General features: G+C 33.1%; 3 protein-coding genes across 4 annotated transcripts; 1 reads left to right on the plus strand and 2 right to left on the minus strand.

Annotated features, from left to right (window-relative positions):
- The first annotated feature begins 4,385 nt into the window (after positions 1–4,385).
- Positions 4,386–6,510, plus strand: LOC107414169 (transcription factor DUO1). Its single transcript, XM_016022267.4, has 3 exons — positions 4,386–5,097; positions 5,309–5,537; positions 5,682–6,510. Exons 1-3 carry the CDS (start codon positions 4,904–4,906, stop codon positions 6,186–6,188), a joined length of 930 nt encoding a protein of 309 aa, XP_015877753.4. The 5' UTR covers positions 4,386–4,903; the 3' UTR covers positions 6,189–6,510.
- Positions 6,511–6,632: 122 nt separating this feature from the next.
- On the minus strand, positions 6,633–11,205 carry LOC107414174 (uncharacterized Rho GTPase-activating protein At5g61530). 2 transcript variants are annotated; one of them, XM_016022271.4, is made up of 10 exons: positions 11,049–11,205; positions 10,173–10,285; positions 9,832–10,094; positions 9,444–9,506; positions 9,322–9,340; positions 8,158–8,256; positions 7,905–7,982; positions 7,577–7,821; positions 7,052–7,214; positions 6,633–6,904 (listed from the first exon to the last, which is right to left on the minus strand). In XM_016022271.4, exons 2-10 carry the CDS (start codon positions 10,231–10,233, stop codon positions 6,759–6,761), a joined length of 1,137 nt encoding a protein of 378 aa, XP_015877757.3. In that variant the 5' UTR covers positions 10,234–10,285; positions 11,049–11,205; the 3' UTR covers positions 6,633–6,758. The 2 variants fall into 2 exon arrangements, with proteins under 2 accessions (XP_015877757.3, XP_015877758.3); XM_016022272.4 differs by lacking the exon at positions 11,049–11,205 and adding an exon at positions 10,909–10,944.
- Positions 11,206–13,971: 2,766 nt separating this feature from the next.
- Positions 13,972–17,377, minus strand: LOC107414173 (hexose carrier protein HEX6). The gene is made up of 3 exons (XM_016022270.4): positions 17,172–17,377; positions 16,653–16,975; positions 13,972–15,270 (listed from the first exon to the last, which is right to left on the minus strand). The coding sequence occupies exons 1-3, from the start codon at positions 17,302–17,304 to the stop codon at positions 14,191–14,193; spliced, it is 1,536 nt and encodes a 511-aa protein (XP_015877756.3). The 5' UTR covers positions 17,305–17,377; the 3' UTR covers positions 13,972–14,190.
- Between the last annotated feature and the right edge of the window lie 5,450 nt (positions 17,378–22,827).

The raw sequence follows: 22,827 nt of genomic DNA on the forward strand, positions 1-22,827 counted from the left end.
CTTGGATTATTACATACTCAGAAAACGATTGTTTCCCTACTGAAGTTTTTGAACATGTCAAACATCAGACTGGTAAAGTTTCGGGTTTATCCAATTTCCTGTAATTCTGTTCCTCTTGAAACTAAAAAAAGTTTTTCCTCAAAACCTTTTTTCTGTCAATTCTCTCACCTACACTTTTTAACTTTTGTATCTTGTTTGAGATAGAAAGTGAGGACCCTGCTATGCATTCATGGAGAGGAGAAACTAATCGACCTTAGTACCTTAAGTATACCCAACATGCAACCATTGTTTTTGGAGGAAAGGCTCTGTTTTTGGCACTTTTTAAGGTTAGACTGCAATATCCATGTAGCCTATTATATAAGCTGCTAATATCAATTTGAAGTAAAATTTGTTGCTATTCTAATAATGTCAACACATTGATGGAGATGTAAGAATGCAACTCTACGCAGATAAATTAGGTGATCTTTCGTCGTCTATCTTCTTCTAGTTTCTTTTTTTTTTTTTTAATATAAATTTTATTATACGTGATAAAAATTATAATAAAAAAATTAAAATATTAAATTATATTAATTATTTTATAATTATATGAAATAATTCTGACCTATATATCAAAAATTTATAATAAAAAAATCACATAAAAATAGATGGTTTAAAAATCATTTATTTTTTTTCCAAATCTACATGCATATGGATGATGAAACTTATTTTTATTTTTATTTTTTGGTGTGTTGTTGGTATAAGAAATGGGGATTTAAAATTGAGATTATTATTTAAAAAAAAAAAAAAAGTAAAGTAAAAAAAAGAGTGAACTATCTCAGTACTAATTTGAGTTAGTTTAAAAAGCCCGTTTAGGCATTCATTTGTCTCTCCATGCCTCTTCTTCGTAAGTGGCTAATGTAGTGGATTTGGTTTCTAAGTCTAGGTGATACCCTTCTCTTCAATCTTTCAATGGGAGTCAAGCCCTAAAAACCATGAATGACTTAATGTAACTTCTTTGCACTCCACATCGAGAACTGTAGTATTTTGTTGTGGTGAATGGAAAAAAGGTTAATTTTGAGTATTTAGATATAAATATTGCAAATTGTTATACAGTGGAACACTAGTTGTATTACAGCATCAGCTAACAAAAATCTCAAAACGAAAAGACAAATAAAAAAATGAAATTAATTCGCTTTTACAAATGGGAAAATATTGTTCTTTTTTTAAAGAAAAAAAAATATGACAGGAGTAAGATATATATATATATATATATATTGGAGAGACTGGGGTAATTATTAAATTTCCATTTTTTTTTTTGCCAACAATTATAAAATCTTCTGTATTAAAAAATAAAATTGATATACATTGTTAAACATTTTTTTTTTTGTCAAATATAACTTCTAAATAAATGACAAGCAAAAGAGTTTATTTGGGAATAATTCCTGAAAATCACTTTAAATGATTTAAAAATTGATTTTTTTTTTCTAAAATCACCAAATAAATATTTTCTTCTACCATAAAATCGCGAAAAGTGATTTTAAATTCTTACCAAACACTGTAAAAAGTGTTTTTAACGCTTTACATTTTTATACCTCCAAAAATAACTCTAAACTGGCTTTAACTCTAAAAGTAAACTGAATTATCAAAATCAATATCAGACAGCTCTAATTTGTCAGCGAGCACACACATATACAGCACACGCATATGCACATGTACACGCACACGCAGACACAGAGGTTTATTTATTATATGGTACGACCTATGCATTTTTTTTTATCGTACGAAATATAAAAGAATATATATAATTTTTTTTTAGGATAATTATCGACATTAAAATAACGTTGTTAAAACTAATTACATAAAACCATGATTTTTAAAAAAAAAATTATTTTTAAAGGATATTGTAAATATTTATACAATGAATTTCCGTTATATATTGTATTACTTAGATGCATATATAACTTTGTGTTTTCTGGACCCCACCCTATCAGCAAGGCCAGTTCAATTTGGTTTTTAATTTTATATAAATTTTGTACTTATGTATTTTCAATTTTATATTAAGTATCATCCTTCTAGAAAATCTTTACGTCTGTGTTGACAAAAAAAAAAAAATGTTCACTATATATGTGATACAAAATTATGTTGTGAAAATTTTTTATCTAACTATGATACCCAAAAAAAAAAAATAAAAAAAATAAAGGGGAAAATAAAAACCAAATATTTCATTTCCACCTCTAAAATTGAAGGTAAATACAAAAATATCATTCAAATTTTTAATAATCTTATTCACAGCCCTTCATCTTCAATTTCTTTGCTATTTGGCTGTTTAATTTACATTTAAACCTTTCAAAAGTTAAATTCCTTTTAAATTTCTATTTTTTTGTATTGATTAATTTGAAGTTATTTTTTGAAACTATGTGATTATTTTTCATTTTTCAATAATTTGGATAATTTTTAGTTTTATTACACTGATGATTTTTATAACTATTTTTCTATAATTTTTTTGTTATGATTTTTGTATATTCTTTTTAATAGAAATATTTATTGTCCCAAATGAAATTACGTTTTCCTTTTTTTTTTTTTTTTTTTGGGGGGGGGGGGGGTTGAACCTATGTTTTCCTCTTTTTCCTTTTGTAACTATATATATATATATATATTTATATATGTATACTATATAGATTTAAAAGTTAATTATAACTCTTTTTTTTTCTTTTTATGGGTTAAATTATAACTTAATTCAATAAAGAACTTAGCTATATATTCCATCAAATTATCAAATACCCATGATTAAGATTATTAAAAAAAAGTAGATATATATTTAGGATAATAGTTGTTTCAATCTGTTACATTATTGTCTAATCATATCTAATGCACTACTTTAGTCCAATCGCTTCCTCCTAGATTTCGTAAAAGAATTTATGAACAAATTTGTCTATTTGCCTTTTCAAAAAAATAAAAAAAAAAATTATCTATTTGCCCTGTTAGTTTTTTGTAATTTAATTTCTATTATATTTTTTTTTCCAATATCTTCACAGGAAGAAGAAAACAATAAAAAGTAGAGAGAGAGAGAGAGAAAGGATAGAGGCTATCCTCCTCCTTTATGCACACTGAATGGATAAAATATAAATTAGTTCAAAAAGTAATTAAATTGGGAATTAGATTTTAAATCTACTTAGGTTTCTGTATTTGGTTAATTAATAAAGGACTCTTTCATATATAGATTCCTAACCCAATACAACAATGTATCTGAGTATATATATATATATATATATATATATATATATATATATATATATCTACATTCATCAAGACTCCCAAAAAAATAGAAACGCTTTCAGATTTTCCTTTTTTTTTTTTTAATTCTAAAATATTAGACAACAAAAAAGAAAGAAATTAGGAACATATCATATTATGTAATATGACAAGAATTGGTGAGGATTTTCTTTATATTTTTTGTTTTCTACAAGATGTATTTTCATTCTTTTGGTCCTCGGTAATTTTTTTTTTCTTTTTTTTTTTTTTTGGTCATATTCGATTGGTGATTGATTTTCTTACTAATATGTTAATATAAACATAAGAGTTTTTTTTTGATGTTGTAAAAAAAAGAAGATGAAAGAAAAAAATTTGTATTTTAATGTTTTAATTTATTTCAGAACACCCAAAAGATATATTGTTTTGTATTTACATAAAATCTAACCAAAGATGTAGTTCAAAATGAGATTGGCTACTCTAACAGAAGAGTATCCCATATTATTTTGAACTCCCTCTTTGGTTAGGTTGCTTTCATGAACATATATATACACGACAATATCTTCTGATGGGTTTTGATCGTTGTTGTTGATATCCTTCTTCTCGGAGGCAGAGTTGGCCGGAATTATTTCAATTTTCTCTTCTTGACTGCTTGCTTCCCTACAAGGTAAAGTACTTAATCTTTCATATTTTGATTTTTCCATGTTAATTCTTGACCGGCATTATATGTATATATATATATATATATAATCTCCTAAAAAATTATTCTTATTTTGCATTATTAGTTGTTACAAATATAAAACTTCTATTTAATAACAAAGAAAACTGATATTGTTTTTTGAAAAGACTGATAATTTTCTTCTTTCTTTTTTCTTTTTTTTTTTTTTTAAAGAAAGAGAAAACAGATAAATTGATCAAGTGTTCTTGATAGGTGTGTGTGTGTGTGTGTGTGTGTGTAATACTAGCGTAACCTTTTAAGATAACTTAATAAAATTTATTTATGAATAAATTTGTCTATTTGTTTTTTTTTTTTTTTTTTAATGTGATGTAAAAGTTTATTTAAACTTTTCACCATAAGAATTATGATTCCTCATGATAATATTTTACATTCATCTCGATTTCTATTTTTTAAGGAAAAAAAAAATTAAACCTTGCAAATAATTAAAAAAAAAATGAAAATTTATCCAAAATAAAATAAAATAAATTGAAATTGGGGATGCATATGTAATTTCAAGCAAAATTTAAACAAAGGAGAAAAGGCGGGGGGGTATCATGGGTGTTACCACCAACCGTCAAAACCGTCACTTTTTTTGGAGAAGTGGGAATATACATACAATCCACTGTTCTCACATATATTGAAAGCACCATTTACGTTCTGACACGTCAGCAATGATACAGAACAAAGGCTTTGATTCTTCTTCGCTGGTCAGATCAAACACCTTGATCCATCTTCTCTATGTGATCCAAGGTTTCCAAATCGGCCTAGAAAAATCAAAGTGCAGCGTATAATTTCATCAAACTCAAAAATTGAAAGTTTCCTAACCCATAACAAAACAGCATTCGATTTTCCCAGAAATTTTTTTTCATAAGATTGGAAGGAAAATTGATGCATAAAAAAGAGAAGCAAAAGATTGTAATATGCAGTGCGTTTGATTCTTAAAAGAGAAAATAAAAGATGGAAAGACAGAGTGATGGAACATATATAAAGAAAGGTCCATGGACTGCTGAAGAAGACGAGGTACTGATAAACCATGTAAACAGGAATGGTCCAAGAGATTGGAGCTCCATTCGATCCAAAGGACTTTTGCCCAGAACTGGAAAATCTTGCCGTCTTAGATGGGTCAACAAGCTTAGACCCAATTTGAAGACGTAAGTTGGTCTGGGTTTTCACTATATTCTGTTTTTCTTATGTGAAGTATTGTAGAAATAGTACACTAGGTGTATGGGAATTTGACTGTGTGGCTCTGAAACTTGAAACTTTCATGTTGGGTTTTGTGGATGTGTAATGAATATGTTTTTTTTTCTTTTTGTCTTTTTTTTTTTTTCCTTTTTTTTTTTTTGTGGGGGGGATATTTTACAGGGGATGCAAGTTTTCAGTAGAGGAAGAAAGGGTGGTAATAGAATTGCAAGCAGAATTTGGGAACAAATGGGCAAAAATAGCAACCTATTTGCCAGGAAGAACAGATAATGATGTGAAAAATTTCTGGAGCACTAGAAGAAAGAGGTTGGAGAGGATTTTACATAAACCATCACCATTAAAGTCTCAGACAACCAAAGGGAAAAATGTTGTTGTTCATCAACTACCAAAGGTAAACAGGATCAGATAGAATAATGATTCTTTTTATTTATTTATTTATTTATTTTTTCTCTTCACTGATTCTTCTTCAAATTCTTCATTGTTTATTACAATGGCCTTGTTTCACTTTTTGACATCAAGGATTATATAATTTCAGGTTCCTTCATGTAGTTCTACTATAATGGAAGCCACACCATGTCACAGTTTCCAGCCCAACTATGCATACTTGGATTCAGAAGAGTTAAGAATGGTGCCATTACCGGATCTTGAGAAGCCGAACCTCATAAATTTGGAGACAGATCTTCACATACTTGAAGGCACACCAATTCAGAGGGTAGCATCTATTGATTCCTCTCCATATTGCCCTTTGTCTCAACCATCTCAATCCCAATTGGATAGCTCAGTTTTACCACAGAATCAGGAAATCAACCTGGAGCCTACCGGTTCCAACTTGTTCGACATGTTCGAGCAGCAGGAGGCTCCGCCTGAATCTGAAAGTGGTCAGGAATTCTTCAACAGGTTGCCATCTCTCGGATTTATGGGGAAAACTCCAACTGGCTTGGTTGAAAGTACAAGCACTGAGACCCTCAACAATTTTTTTGAGGACTTTCCACCTGAAATGATTGATTATCTTGAAGCTCTTCCAAGTTCATCTGGGTTGTGAATTTTCGATGGTTGGAGCTTTCGTTATTGATACTATGGGGACGTCAACCCCACTTGATTTGTATTAACTACATTCGTGTTTTTGTATGCCAAAGTATTCTGCTCTAAGAGAGTGTGTCGTTTGCAAATGCACCTCCTTTTTAACTTTTAGAAACTATGTAAGTTATTTTTGTGAAGTGCACTTTCTAAAGAAATTAACTTGTTTATATGAAACTTTAAAGAGAAATATATCTATAACATACTATACGTATTTAATATGAGATTTTTAAACTACAATATGCAAAAACAAACTGATAAAAACAAATTTATATAGACTTAAGTGGAAAGATAAATAGAAAGAGGAGATAGAGGAGAAGTGTTATCAATTGTAATTTTTTAATATCTTCACTTACTTTTTATGGTATGGCAAAAAATGGAAAAGGTTAAAAAAAAAAAAAAAAAAAAGGGAAACAAAAACTCAAATTCATTTTGGCATAGCTTTTAAGCAAACTTAATATTTCTTCCAACCAAGGTCGAATTTACAACAAAACAAAATCAATAAACGGTATATAACAAAACAAGTCACTCTACATCATCTCCATGTTGTTTCATTTGCATCTGTGAAAATTGCATTATGATGTTCTATGAGGCACTGAACAACCTCAATAGCAGCAAAATCAATAGGCATGCCATCATCCAAGGGAATAGGAGAAGATGCATCAATATCTTCGCCATCTTCTGCAAAGGATCGAAAGCAAGTACAAGATTTGATTAAGGAAAAATTGTAATTACCACTATGCCATCTCATTTTCATCTATTTATTTACACACGGAAAAAATTATAACAACAAAGATATACGCACTGATTATGAACCATGACACTCACCAGAGAGCATATCCCAAGCACTATAAGCAGGCGGCTGATTGAAGTTCTTATCGGAAGAGCCTTTTGGTAGACTACTCCAATATTGCCTATAAAACTCAGGTCTCCTTTCCTCCTGCCAAATTATAACAGGGGCCAATTCTGTGGCAAGACTTTGTGTGTCCATCTGTATGAGGTTGAGCATAGCTTATTAAATTACCATTCAATACCTAGCAACTTCATACATTGCCAGCAGCTAGAAGTAACTTACCATTCTAAGCATACTCAAGGTAAATTTGCTTTTGAATGCAACACTTCTAAAATGCGAATTCAATGATGGATTAATTATCTCTTGAACCAATGATGCAAATAAAAGTATGATATTCAAGTTTATAATTGACAGGAGAATTTATTATCTACCAAAATAAGAGCTTATATTAATATGATATCCAAGTGTATGCTCCAACTAACCCTAGACAGAATCATCCAAATCCAATAAAAGAATCACAGAGAGAGAGAGAGAGAGAGAGAGAGAGAGAAGTCTCATGCCTTGTTAAGAAGTGACTTCTGACTAACACGGAGCAACAATGCAGTAGTAAATTCCAAGGTCATATAGTTGACGTTAGGAAGCCTCTTCAATATATTTCTCATTGCATGTTTACTGGAACGAGCACTTTTGATCTCATTGTAAAGTTCAAATGTAGTCAGTGGCTCAGGGAGGCTAGCAAGATAACATTTGATTAAAGCTGCCACATCAGCTGGATTTACACTCTCTGGTAATGATGCATTTGGATCTGAAGCAATCAAAACATGTTATTAGGTTATCATATAATCCATACTGAATAACTACAGAATGCTCTGCGCTCAGAGAATATACCTTCGTTATACATTGAGACCAATTGTTGAATAACTTTTTTATCACCCTCAGATTTAAACAGTTCAGGTGTATTTAGTCCTAAAAAACAAAAAATTCACAAACAAGTTAATCTCAGCTACATGAAAAATGCTGTAATGATAATAAGTACGCATGTTTTCTCCGAAGGTATATGTGCAACAAGTATTGGCATATGCTCAAATGCATATATACGGTTGATAGAAATTATACATCTTCTAGTACTCCAATAAAGTACCTGACAATATGAGATAATCTGCACAATTGACCAAGATATGGGGAATTGGCCTGCTGGATTGTTGCCGTTGTACAGTAACCTCGATTGGAACTCCAAATACTGAGAATTAAAATAAACAACACTGATCACTATACCTCTCCAAAGTATGCTTTAGCAGATCCTGAAGCCTATGCAGCTTAAAAAAATAAAAATATATGCACCCTAATTATTCACTCGTATAAAACAAAGACAAATGATGGAGAAAACTGAGGATCTACAGTATCATGATCCTAATTACCTAGATGAATCCAACTCCTAATAATATGAGTCAGCTCAAAATCACAAATCAATGTACCCCAGACTCCTAATGTCTCAACCTTTTAATAAATACCAAAATCTCAACCACGCAATGCAAAAAGTAGGCCCTACCCAATGAACTCTATAGTTGCCAGATTTAAACTAGCACAAGTAACAAAGGTAACACCTTTCATGATGCTTGTTCATCCCAGCTGTTTATCATAGTTTTGTATGAAGAGACTTGATAAGTGCTTCTAACATTGTTTGTAATTCAACCACCTCTCCCCTATCATTACTTTACTACAAGTCCACAACCCACTCCTCCACCATATCGTATCTCTCAACTGCAACTGAGAAACTCAACCTTATTGAAAACCAGACCCAAACAAAACACGATAATAAACCTCCTCCCATGACACTAGATCATATTCAAGCTCATCAATTGAACCCTCCCAATGAATAGTGTATATCTAGTTTCTCTTTACCTGCATTTTCCATTTGTGTAAATTGTGAGATATAGCATAAAATTGTAAGTTGGATACTGGGCTATCTCATAAGAATAAAACCTGACCCCTCATAATACTTAAATTGCAGTTTACAAGCTGCTAATTCTCATTTCTCACTCTCAAACAACTCACAACAGAGGATCCATGTCAGAGAGGGTTTGAAAGTCTGAATTCAAAAGAAACCAAATCTAGGTTATTGTTAAAGACCTAATCCACTTGACCAAAAAAACAGCCAAAGTTTTTAACTGCCCCTTCACACCCTTCCAACTCTTATCCAGTACCTCAACTCCACGTGCCAATTGGTCTTTGCAAATATTTCAACAATATATAATAGATCAAAAGGAAGAGATAAGTGGTAGAAGTATTTTATTGTGAAACATACCATCAGTGCTAGCCACTCCCTGCAAATAAGAAAGAGACGAAAAACTTTCAATACAGGTAATTTTATTTTATCTAAAAAAAGAAAACTGCAAACAAATTAGCAACTGCCTCTCAATTCTGTACCTTCTGCCACCGTTCAATATCAGTCAAAATAGTTTTACTTTTTTGTGCAGTCTTCTTCGCCACCTGAAAGAAATGCACCACCTTACTTGTATCAGCGATCACATAAACTTGTATGAGAAGCCTATTTTTAGGCCATTGAAAACAAATATGACCCGAGGTATTGAATTAAATGCAGATTGAGCAGAAAGTTATGTACTATCCATAACATATACATAGACTTCTATGTCCGAATTCTATAACTACATAACCACCTTTACAGAGCATAGTGAATTAATGAAGTTTGCAGAAGTCATCTCGCCTCTGCTAATTTTTAGCTTCCACAAGTAATTGATAATATTTAAAAAAGTAGATAAAGAAACTTATATACCAAATTGATTCTAGCAATTACCTCTTCAACTTTTATCTTCCCAACAGAGACCTTGTCTTTTGTCTCCGAAAAGCCCTTTCTAAACAATGTACCAGTAGTAGCAGCAGCAGATATAAGACGTTCCTGCACAGCATGTCTTGTAGATGGTTGCTGAAGAATTGCCCATCGACTTTTGACCATATTACCAACACGTCCAGCCACATCAGTGACATTACCTTTTGCATCTTTTGCAACATCGCCCACAAATGTTCCAGCTGACTGTCCAGCGACTTTAATCTTGGATCCTGCATTAGGAAGTTAATTAAATATAAAAACATAAAAAACGAGAGCAAATAATAAGCATAACCTAAAATAAATGATACCTGAGGAAGAAAAGAAACCACTAGCCTTATCATGCCAATCAGGCAAGATGGCGGAAGGCATTGGATCAGTAGCAGAGACCAGACTCAAATTCAAAGAAAATTACCAGTTAAGCCTGTTGCCCAGTAGACCCATCAATGACATCTCATAGGTGATTAATAAAACAAGATTTGAAGCTTCTACTAAAATAAGCAGAAAAAGACTACAACAACAATTAGACTATAATTGGTTGTCAAGAAAATTGATAGTCTGATACGCATATATATCAAGGTAAATCTAAAATAGTTTAGGATTTAGTATATTACAGATAAATATATATATAATTTGAACCTCCTTTAAGAAGTACATAAATTAAACCCAAATAACCATAAACCCTTGTGATTCACTCTCTCCATGACCATCCAACTAACCACTCTAATTCAAAGCAAAGAAAATGACGAAAAAATCAAAGTGAAAACAAATTTTAGCCTACTTTATTTTCTGATTATTTAAAAAAAGTCAAGATTTCTCAAGCCAACCAAGAACAACCAAGCACTTTTAATAAATCTGATTTCAGTAGCAATGCTGCCACCTTAAAAGTTTTACTTCCTATTAATTTCCTTCATTTTTCTCGTCAAACAAACAAGAATAATCAACCATTGAATCGATACCTACATGCAGATCATCAAAATCCCTTTTTTTTTCCTAAAAGAAAAAAAAAAAAAAAAAAAAAAAAAAAAAAAAAAAAACCATACGTACCAAATCAAAATCAATATCAACCCGCAAGCTGATCAGAAATATCACTTCACAGATAAAAACAAAAAGAAACAAGAAAAAGAATAAAAGAAATCAAAAAATCAAAAACCCTAATTTCCGCGAAAATGAGAAAAAAAATTTACCTCCCAAACAGAGCCAGGTGATGAAAGAAGCTGAAGCGAAAGCAATAAAAGCAGAAAAGTTGGAAAGTCTTGATTTTCGTGTTTTTAGAGAGAGAGAGAGAGAGAGAGTTGGGTAAGTCGTTGGGCGTGTAGAGAGAGTATGATTGTATTAAGGAGTTGAAAATTTGCACGGCTTCGCTGTGATAGGCCGGTCTTATAGTTGGATACTTGTTGACAACGACCGTTCTGCCACGTCAGCGTCCAGTGGGCCCCTACATGGAAGACTGCGTTTGGGTCGATCTGGAGAGTTCTTAACCGATATAACGGTTGGCTGCGTGTCTTTTTATTTATGTGGTGGTAGTGGTGGTGTGAATTATTGGTTCAAAGCCCACGAGTTAAAATAAAGCGAGTCGAAACCCCTTTTTTCTTTTTTTTTGGTTAATGGCTACAATCATTATGTCCTCCACTCTTATAAAAAATAAAAAATAAAAAATCTTACTGTTTCGTTCGAAAAAAATTATGCATATATTTTTTATAATTCAAAAGATTATAGTATTACTTATCTTTTAAAATTTTAATTGTACAATTTTTTTCAAATTTAAAGAGTAAAGGGCATTTTTTGGATTTTCTTAAATTTTAATATTTAAAAGTAGATTTCAATTTTGTTAAAAAAATTATAACTCAAATATTCTTTTTTTTTTTATAACAAATTATAAATCCAATATTTTTTTTAACATAATTATAACTCCAATATTACTTTCAATATTTTGTGGCCTGTTTTCATATTAGAGCCATGAAATTGACCTTTCTAACAAAAATACAGCCTAGAATACGACCTATGTTATAATCCAAGTCCACCCTATATTTTAGAGTTTTTATCCCTATGTTTTGACAACAAGTGACCATTTCTAATTTTGGATTTACCTTTTTGATTTATATTATTAATACCACGTTTAGTATATATATTTCTTTTTTTTTTATTTGTTAATATACCTTAACTTAAGAGGATGTGGCCCCTTCAACTTTTTTTTTAAAATTAAAAAAACAATTTCCACAAAAGTAAATAAACAAATGCCGACCATCCTATCGTTTTCTTCTTTTCAACAAAGGAGGTCCAAAACAAACAAACTTCTCTTTCACTGGGAAAAAATAAAAATTAAAAATGACTTTAAAAATCATAGATTAAGAATTAAAACCATGACATTATCTCACAAAGAACATGGTTTTGCCTATATTCAAACTTCAATATATAAAAAAAAAAAAAAAAAAAACAAAAACAAAAACAAAAACAATTACTATTCCTTCCAAAGTACTAGAAATATTTTTGATTGTTGTAAATGCAAACCAAAGTTCTACATTTATAGAAAATATAAAGAACATATATCATACAAGTTAAGTGGATTATCCCATTCATTACCAATTAATTTTATATTGGAATCTCATTTAAAATTGGACAAATAGACTTAGACAAAGAGTGGGCTAGGTTGCACTCTCTCTTCAAGTGGTATCAAAGCTTTTCATTTTGGTGGACCCCATGATGGATGCGAACTAGCGGGCCTTTGGTTGATAGAGTTGGAAGAACCTCATGATCAACAGTGGAAACTAAATGATGGAACTTTGTGTGAAGGTGGTGGGACAATGGAGATCTCCATGCAATCTCCATATGGAGAAGGCTATGTCATGAAACTCCTAGTGGTACAGTGAGGTGACATAGGATTCCATGAAACTCCAAGTGATACAATGAGGTGCCATAGGATGTGAACAAAAGCATTGTTAGGTTTGGATCAATGAGATGCGATGCCATGAAATTTCTAGTGATACAATGAGGTGCCATCTTTTGGTAAACTACAATGGAAGAACCCATAATCAACAATCGAAACTAGATAATGAAATTTCGTATCGAGGTGATGGGACGATAAGGACCTCCATACAATCTCCACATAGAGCAGACCATGCCATGAAACTCCTAATGGTAAGGTTAGATGACATAGGATGCCATGAAACTCCAGGTGATATAGTGAGGCACCATAGGATTGGAACGGAAGCATTGTTAGGTTGAGAGGGTGCCAAATAAAAGGGCATGTGGTCCTTGGTTTGAGAATAACTAATTGATTTCAGGTTGGAACTTCACTTGGGTCAGTGAAGTGCCATAGGATGCCATGAAACTCCTAATGGTACAATGAGGTGCCAAAAGATAGGAACAAAAGCATCATCAAGTTGAGGGGGTGCCAAATGGAAAGGCATGTGATCCTTCGTTAGAGGAAAACTAATTGATTTTGGATTGAAACCTCATTTAAATCTAAGCAGGTAGGTAAGCCATAGAATGCCATGAAACTCCCAGTGATACAGTGACTCGGTGAGGTGTCATAGGATGGGAACAAAAGCATTGTCAGGTTGAGGGGTACCAAATGGAAGAGCATATGATCTTTGGTTCGAGGATAACAAATTGGTTTTGAATTAAAACTTCACTAGGATTTGGGCAGGTGCGCCGGGTTGCACTCTCTCTTCATCCACAATATCAGACGTTTTTTTGTTTTTTTGTTTTGTTTTTTTTTTTTTTTTTCTTTTTAATTTTACTTTGACCAATCGAGCCCTTTGAAAGTGACCCAAATTGAACAAATAAACAAACTACAAGACCCAAACAAACTTGTTTTTTACTAGAAAAGTCACAGCTTATGAATTAAATCCATGACATTTATCTTACAAAACATGTCACTGAACAGCCCAAAGACTATAATTTATAGCTTCAAATCTGGCTCTTCAAAAAAATATCTCTTTTACAATTTTAACATATATCCTACAAATAACATGGGTTTTGCGTGCCTATCTTTCAAATAATAGTCCAAACCGCAATACCCACGGTGATCATCACATCATTTTCAACAGTCAATTTTTACATTAATTTTCCACTATTTTCCCTTTCTTTGAATTCTTACTCAAAAAATATAGAATTCACAAATCTCATTGATTTTTTTTTTTTTTTGACAATGAATTTGTATACATGAAAATTGGGAACAGAACTATTATATATTTTCACTATTTTCCCTTTCTTTGAATTCTTACTCAAAAAATATAGAATTCACAAATCTCATTGATTTTTTTTTTTTTTTTTTGACAATGAATTTGTATACGTGAAAATTGGGAACAGAACTATTATATATTTTCATGCTTCAGCTTCCATCCTAGAGCCCTCATCACTCTCTTCACCAACAATGGTCTTCCAAAACCAATGCTCTCTCCAAACCTTCTCCATCTTCTCAAGTGGCATATTCTTAGTCTCAGGCAAAAACAAATAAACAAATATAGTCATCACCACAACCCAACCACCAAAGAAGAAGAAAATCCCAGCCTTAAAATGACAAAGCATTGACAGAAATAACTGGGCAACAATAAAAGTGAAGAAAAAATTCACCACCACATTAATACTCTGCCCGGCCGATCGAATCTCCAAAGGAAAAATCTCACTCGGAACCAACCATCCAAGAGGTCCCCAAGACCAACCAAACCCAGCAACATAAATCGCAATCAATACCAAAACCAGAAACGCATACCCTTTACTCACCCCACCATGATCACCAAGCTGAGCCGCCATTATTCCTCCAACCAAAATCTGCGACACCAACATCTGAATCCCTCCAGCCGTGAACAAAACTCTCCTACCGAGCTTGTCCACTATGAGCATTGAAATGAAGGTGGAGATAGTTCCAACCGCACCAGTCATCACATTGGATAAAAGTGAAGCACTCTCACCCAAACCGATGGTTCTGAATAGAATCGGAGCGTAAAATGCAATGACATTGATCCCAGTAACTTGTTGGAAAAAGGGTATCATGATTGCCATGACCAACTGAGGTCTGTATTTTCTCTGGGTAATTTTCCTGAACGGGTGGTGGATGGTTTTGGAAACTTCATTGGCTTCGATGAGATCGGCGAGCTCTGCTTGAACTTCTTCGGTGCCTCTGACTCGCTGAAGCATTTGCTTGACGCGGTGGTGGTTCTCGCCGCGTTGGATCATGCTATTGGGTGTTTCGGGAAGGAAAAATGCGCCGAGTGTGAGGATTGAAGCTGGTACAGCTGCTAAAGCTAGAGAGACCCGCCATCCCCAACCGCCTTCGATCTTCTGGGTTCCGTAGTTGATGAGGTTTGCTGATAGAGCGCCGATTCCCACGCTGAATTGGAAGCCGTTGTTGATTGCTCCTCTGTATTTTGGTGGTGCCATTTCTGAGAGATACAGAGGGACCGACTGTTTTTTTTTGCAACAAAAGGTTTCAGAGATATTACAAAGATTTTCCCATCAATAATATTAAAGTGATCGAAATTAATTTGTCAGAATTTAGATTTACTATACTAACTTGGTTACTCATTGTTATGGTTGCTAAAATGTAAATGAATTTCAAATATTTGTTCGAAAATTAATTAGTTTGCACATGACCGGGAAAAAAATTGATTAGTTGATTAATCAGAAAATTAGCTGATTTTTTTCAATTTAAAAAGTTTTTGTTAGTTAATTTGGAAACTGATGTAGTGTAAGCAAGAGCAAAAACAAATTTTAAATTGATGATTTGATGTGAAATATTTTAAAATCTTTTAAAATTTAGCCTTTTTTTTTTTTTTTTTTCAATCTTATCGGTAGTCTTTTTTTTTTTTTTGCTGAACAATCTTATCGGTACTCGATGGCATGGTTTTATATGATTTATAAATTATTTATATGAAATTTAATATGTAAAGCTTTATCATCATAAATATAACTAATCTAGTAACATTCTATCACAAATTAGTCATATTTGTTATTTTTTTCTTTAAAGGAAAAAGTTACTGCTGTAAATGCAAGCTTTCTTTAAAAATAAAAAATAAAAAATTGATACAAGCTAATTATGTGAATATTGATCATCTAATATTACTATATACATAAAATTTTAGACGAAAACTGTGTGTACCCTCTCAACTTTGAATATTTTACTTATTCAAAAAAAAAAAAAAAAAAAAAAACTTCGAATATTTTGCTTTTCTCATATTCGTAGCAAATGATATCATCATTGCCACCTCACATAATTTAAGTAATAAAATAAAATGATCCAAAAAAAATGTAATAAAATAAGAGATTTGGTCAAAGATACGTTACTGAGACAAGGACACCTCAATCGAGAAGTCAGAAGAGTTTACCAAAAAAAAATGGTAATTGGAGATTAATTTCCAACCATTTATATTTCAAAGATTAACATGCAAATTACGTGGCTAAGTAATCTAACCTATTACCATTTTAATATCCACATACCCATCAAGTCTCTTATCAACAACTGCTAATTGACAATTACCCCAAAAAAAAAAAAAAAATTTGCTAATTGATATTTTATCCCAAAAAAAAACTCCCAATTGATTGGCTCCACATCTTCAAGGAATATTCAATTCCATGTTCTCCTAATAATTCCCATTTGCATTATTTCCTAATCTTACAATGCCAAATTAGAAATTCATCTTCAAATAAACAACTTTTTGGCCTATAATTTTTGCACAAAAACATTCAAAACAGTTCCCATCCATGAAAAGGAACTCAAACCAATCAACTAACAAGCTCAAGAGAAACAATAAGATGGAAAAACAACAATAAAAATAAAAATAGAATACCTGGTTTGCAAAACCAACACCAACTCCAAGCAAGACACGACCAAGTATAAGCATATAGATATTAACAGCAGCTCCACCTAAGGCTGAACCGGCGAGAAACGCAGCACCTCCGACGAGAATAGAAGGTTTCCGACCATAAGCTCTGGTCATTGAAGACGCAAAAAGGGAAGCCACAAGACCAGCTATATAGAGTGAAGAAGTGAAGGAAGTCAAAAGCTGACTATCAAATTTGCAGTAGTTGCTGATATCAGTGTCTTCTTTCATTTTCTTATACACCTCCGGAAAGAACTTCTCCAGAAACGACTCCATTGTAGTCACCCCACCTAATCAAATTAATTCACCATCAAATCCAAATCCCACAAAACAAAAAAACATAAAAAAAAAAAAAAAAACTTCAAATTGAGATATTGCAAAGCAAAGTAGATGAATTATTTACAAAGTCATGATATTCCCGTTGTAATCATAATTATATATATATATATATATATGAAAGTAAAGAATGGAATTGTATATTAAGACCTGAAATCCCAATATCATAGCCGAAAATGACACCTCCCATTGCAGCCATCATACAGGAAAGGACGACGAATGGAGTCATTTTGCCATTGTAGTTGCTTGAACCTTGTCCTGTTACTCCTATACCCACTGCCATGTTTTTTTTTTTTTTTTTTTTTTTTTTTTTTTTCTCCTTTAATTTGTTACAAGCTCACAGGGAGAAGAAGAAGAAAATACAAGAAGAAAGAGAGAGACAGAGAGATATGAGAAAGATATAATAGCAGTCTTGGTTGACTGGTTGTGAAGATGGATCAGCATCAATGTATTAGTCAGACCAATGAGTACGATGGGATTCATTTTTTAAAAATTAATTAATTGATATCCGTCTGGACTTTTTTTTTTTGGGATGAAACATGCATGTGGGGGTGAATACGGAAGTAGAATATTGTAGGGGGTTAATTTGGATTTATATGAATTTCGTTATCAGACACCTCAGATTGAAAATTCAAAAGCTGGACCATTTACAACTCAATTTCACTTTCTCTGTCTCTCTGTGTGTGTGTGTGTGTGTGAAAACGGGCACTTTTTCAAGTGTAGGGCAGGAAGTAGAAAGAAATTCAACAGTATATAATTGATGGTAACATTTCATCACGACATCATAATAATTAATTATTGGAGATGAATACCTTCTATTTCCCCACTGAAAAATGTAGTACGTACATTATTGAAAAATTAGGAAAAAAAAAAAAAAGGTATTTCATTTAAGATTGTAAAAGGACCAACTAAAGATACTTTTATTGGGCAAGTATTTTAAGATTGTAATCTTTATTGGATCATTTACATAATATTTGTATGGAAACAGAGAGAGTGACTAAATGTCGTGATTCCTCCATTATTGGATTTCTAAAATAAGAAATTGCCTAATTTTAGTTCCTATTTTTAAGTTATACCAAATTTTATTTTCATTCTTATCAGTTTATCCCTGGTACCACCAAGTAATGGATAATGATATTAAAACTAATTCATCGTTGAGTGAACACCGTTCCTCTATATTCTTTCTTTTTCTGAATTTCTATGAGACATGTTTTGAAACTACAGTGTGCTTACTACTTACTGCCTTATGAACTACTTTAAAGTAATAATAAAAGAAAAAAAGATCATAGTCATTTAAAAGAGATAAGTGGGACGCCCCCAAAAAAAAAAAAAAAAAAAAAAAAAAAAAAAGACCATCGCACTAAAATATGTCTAGCTAGAAAGCCATTTACCATTCTTATCACAAAAAAATTAAAGAAAAATGTCATGAGAATCTCAGTCATCATAATCATTCATACTCCGAAGAAAACGAAAATCCCAGATCTTGAATTTGCAGAGCAATAATAAAAGTCAAGAAAAAATTCACCGCCACTGCAAAAAATTCTTCATGTAAATGTTTCCCCAAATGATGTAAAGGTTTTGACCAGTGTTTGTAAGATTTTCTTAATATGCATTTATATTAGGGTTTTTTCGATAAATAGCCACCTTACAACTCTATTTTAGAAAAATAGTAAATTTTTTTTTTTTTAAAAACTAGCCATCTTGGGACAAAAATACCTTTGATAAAATTGAAAATTACGCAAAAGGTTTTTTTTTTACCCTTTCCTTTCTTCCTCTACACAGCCGTTTGTGGGGTTTCTACACAGCCGTTCGTGGGGTTTCTCTAAGGTCACTCTTTGCATCTCATCGCCTTTCACTCTCATTTTTTTGTATTTTCTCATATCTCAAACTAAAATCAGGTAAAATTTTTATATTTTTTCTTATTAGATGAAAGTAAAGAAATATGTGTTTTTTTTGTTTTTTTTCTTTCTCTTTTTTCTTGTAAGTTTTATTAGTTTAGGGTTTTTTAAGCTTTTTATTTGATATGGGTATGCAAGAAATTAATTTATGAGATGTTATATGTGATTTTAAAGATACTTAGGTGGCATATGGTTTGAAAATGAGAGAAATTTTGTGTAAACTGAAAAATAGCGAAAAACAGTAAAAACGGAGGAAATTTGGCGAAAAAGATGAACTTCCGCCAATTTCCTCCAGTTTGTCAGTTTTCGCAAAATTTCCGCCAGTTTTCCGCCAGTTTTCCACCAGTTTTTCGCCAATTTTCCTCCAGTTTTCTGCCAGTTTTCCGCCAATTTTCCACCAGTAGGAAAAAGCTATATTTGGCCCGAAAAAAAAAAACAGAATCAACTTTTTTAATACAGTTAATATGTTTGTTTAGTATTATTCAAAATTTTATATATTTATTGATTTAGTTTAACGTTATTCATTTAATTTTGTAGTAAAATGGAAGATTATGACATTGTAATTGCGGTTTTATACAATGGAACATTGGTACAAAATGATAGTGGTAATTGGGAATATCGAAATGGTAAAAATATAATGGTTTCCATCGGCAAGAGATGCACAAAATCAGAGTTAGAGGATGAGATTTTCAATTCTATTGAGATAGATCGAAATGAATATTTGCTAAAGCTAAAATGGATATATGGACGATGTGCAGAAAAGTTGGATCCTACAGAAATACGATGTGATAGGGATGTGAAATGCTTTCTTCAAGAAGTGAGGAATGGAGGGATGACAATGATGCGACCTCCATTGTATGTTGAGGTGATTTCGAAAGTTGAACATGTATGTAGAAATGTTCATCAAACAGCATTTGCTTCGGATAGTGGGAGTAATCTTCATTCTTTTTCTTGTCCTCCAATTGGCGCTCGTCTACCACAAGCTTCCGGTACTGAACCTATTCAGGCTACATCTCAGGAAATTATGGTTCAAGAAACTCAGTTTAGAGATCAAGTTGATGTTCGTGGGGCCTGGACATCATTTAACATCCACGAAGGAGTTGATGTTGGAGGTGACTATGCTGAACGGTTTCCTAACGACGAGGAGTATGAGCAGTTGCATCATATTGATCATGATGAGAATTACAATGCAGCAGGGGATGATGTTGATCATAATGATGTAGATTTTGATCATGAGTTGCCGGACAATGATAATGATATGCATCCTGAAATGAACAATGAAGGAGTTGATGATGTTAGGGTTCATCGTGCTACAAGTGACCATATATCATCGAGCAACAGAAGTGGTTCTATGGCCATATTTTCGTCAAAGTTCACTGGCTGTGAGAGCATAGTAGTTGGACAATTATTTCGCAACAAACGTGACCTACAGAATAAACTGAGTATCTATTGCATGCGAGAAAATAAGGAGTTCAAGATGACACGGTCAACTACACAACGGTATGAGGTTGTATGCTTGGAAAATACTTGTAAATGGCGACTACGTGCAACCACATTTAAAAATGGAGAAATATTTGTTGTGAGAATTTTTGATAATGTACACAGTTGCTCGTTAGATATCGTGCATCGAGAACACAAGCAAGCCAGTAGCCGGGTTATCGGGCAATGTATCAAATCTAAATATGAAGGTATTGCACGTGTTTACAAACCCAAAGAAATTCAACATGATTTTTTGGAGAAATATGGGGTGAATATAAGCTACAACAAAGCATGGAGAGGTAAAGAGTATGCACTTAACAGTGTTAGGGGATCTCCAGAGGAGAATTTTACTAAGTTACCTGCCTACTGTTATGAGTTAGTGTCGAAGAACCCTGGGACTGTTACACATATCAAAACAGATGATAATAACAATTTTGTATATTTCTTTATGGCGATTGGAGCAAGCATTAGGGGATTTAAATCCCACATAAGACCTGTGTTGGCTGTTGATGCAACTACATTGAAAGGGAAATACAAAGGGTACATGTATATTACATTGGACATGGATGACAATAAGCAAATATATCCTTTGGCTTTTGGCATTGGAGATGGAGAGAACGAGCAAGCATATACATGGTTTTTCCAAAACCTGAAGGATGCCATCGGAGATTTTCCAGATTTGGTGTTTGTGAGTGATAGACATCCCGCTATTGAAAGGGCATTATGCAAAGTTTTTTCCTAATGCATGCCATGCGTTGTGCACGTACCATATAAGCAGAAATATTAAAGCAAATGGACATGTGAAAGATGAATCAATAATACAATGTTTCATGCTCGCAGCTAGTGCATATTTGGTTGAAAATTTTGAGTTTTATATGGGGCAAATTGAGGCAAAAAACAGTAGGGCTGCCCAGTACATTCGATCATGTGACCCTACAAGGTGGGCACGTTCTCTTTGTCCATGTAGAAGGTACACTATCATGACCACCAATATTGCAGAAAGCTTGAATGGCATTCTGCTAGATGCTAGAGAGATGCCAATAGTAGCATTAATAGAGCACATACGGGATTTACTGCAAATGTGGTTTTATGAGCGACGTACTGCAGGTGCAAAATTGACAAAGCCTGTGACTGACCATATGGAAGAGCAACTCAAACTACGAAATTTGGAGTCCATTGGACTACGTGTGAAAGCCATTAATATGCATGAATTTCTTGTGGAAGGTGGGAGTTTGAGGGGTACAGTTAATCTCCAATCAAAAACATGCTCATGCAAAGTCTTCGATCTTGATCAATATCCTTGTGATCATTGTATTGCCGCTTGCAGAGACCGAAAAATTGCTCCTTATGGCATGTGTTCTCATTACTACACCGCGGATGCATATCGCGCAGCTTATGCTGAGTCCATTTATCATTTGTTAGATGAAAAACAGTGGCATGTCCCGGATGACGTGGCAAGTCGCATTGTTCTTCCACCAAGATGGACACGTAGGCGAGCCTAAGGCTGGGCAAAACCCGACTCGGACCGACCAACCCGCCCGAACCGAACTATTTGGGTCGGTTTGGGTTGGTTTTTAACTGTTAAGCGGGTCGGTTCGGTTACATATGGATTGAACCCGTAGTTTTCGGTTCGGGTTACGGGTGGGTAGAAAATTTACCCAACCCAAACCGAACCGACCCATACGTCTCTCGCCTCTCGTGACCTCGTCTCTTTCATTTCCACCTCTCCAGCCTCCAGGAATTTGCTTGAAAATTAAAAAAGAAAACCAGTCAAAATCTCTTGCTCTCTGCCAGTCGAAGTCGAAATCTCTTGCTCTCTGCCAGTCGAAGTCGAAATCTCTTGCTCTCTGCCAGTCGAAATCTCTGCCTATCTGCTGCCGCCTCTTTCTCAAAATCTCTCTCGGTCGGTCTGTCTTTTGTCTAACTTTCTGATCTATTCTCCTCCATTCCTTCACTGAAAGTGTTTGATTTTGAGTCTTGGCTAGCTCTCCATAAGGATAATTGGATTATATATATATATATATATGTATTGCTCCGATTATATTTAAAAAATTTCTTCAGTTGGAAAAAGATCTATGCCGTATTCCCCTCCAATCGCACCCACTCTCAGACTCCTCCCCGTATCTCTGCGGCCGGCGTCTCTAGCTCGCTTAACAGTTTCAGCCTACTGCCACGTAATTCTCTTACACTTTTTTATTTATTAATTAATTATTATTATTTTGGGCTTTGATTGTTTTGTAAACAGATTGAAATTTCAGATTTCATCATCTTTTCTCTCCAAACAGTAATTGTAATCTTTTGTCGATATATTTGTAGAACCCCAGAAGCTAAGATGTTGATTTTTTATTTTTGTTTCCCTTTCTATGTGATTTGTCTAATACACATCAATTTTCCATGAGCTGGAAGCTTAAAATTGAAGTATGGTTGAT

Source organism: Ziziphus jujuba, chromosome 8, assembly GCF_031755915.1.
Source record: "Ziziphus jujuba cultivar Dongzao chromosome 8, ASM3175591v1".
Classification (NCBI taxonomy): Eukaryota; Viridiplantae; Streptophyta; class Magnoliopsida; order Rosales; family Rhamnaceae; genus Ziziphus; species Ziziphus jujuba.

Coding starts and splice junctions, on each gene's coding strand:
- LOC107414173 (XM_016022270.4), bottom strand. CDS start 17,304: ATGGCAGTGGGTATAGGAGTAACAGGACAAGGTTCAAGCAACTACAAT. Junction 16,976..17,171: donor CTATGATATTGGGATTTCAG/GTCTTAATATAC, acceptor TAATTTGATTAG/GTGGGGTGACTACAATGGAG. Junction 15,271..16,652: donor GTGTTGGTTTTGCAAACCAG/GTATTCTATTTT, acceptor AAAAAAAAACAG/TCGGTCCCTCTGTATCTCTC.
- LOC107414169 (XM_016022267.4), top strand. CDS start 4,904: ATGGAAAGACAGAGTGATGGAACATATATAAAGAAAGGTCCATGGACT. Junction 5,098..5,308: donor CTTAGACCCAATTTGAAGAC/GTAAGTTGGTCT, acceptor GATATTTTACAG/GGGATGCAAGTTTTCAGTAG. Junction 5,538..5,681: donor TTGTTCATCAACTACCAAAG/GTAAACAGGATC, acceptor ATATAATTTCAG/GTTCCTTCATGTAGTTCTAC.
- LOC107414174 (XM_016022271.4), bottom strand. CDS start 10,233: ATGCCTTCCGCCATCTTGCCTGATTGGCATGATAAGGCTAGTGGTTTC. Junction 9,507..9,831: donor GGAAGATAAAAGTTGAAGAG/GTAATTGCTAGA, acceptor CATTTCTTTCAG/GTGGCGAAGAAGACTGCACA. Junction 6,905..7,051: donor TGCTTGGGATATGCTCTCTG/GTGAGTGTCATG, acceptor GATCCTTTGCAG/AAGATGGCGAAGATATTGAT.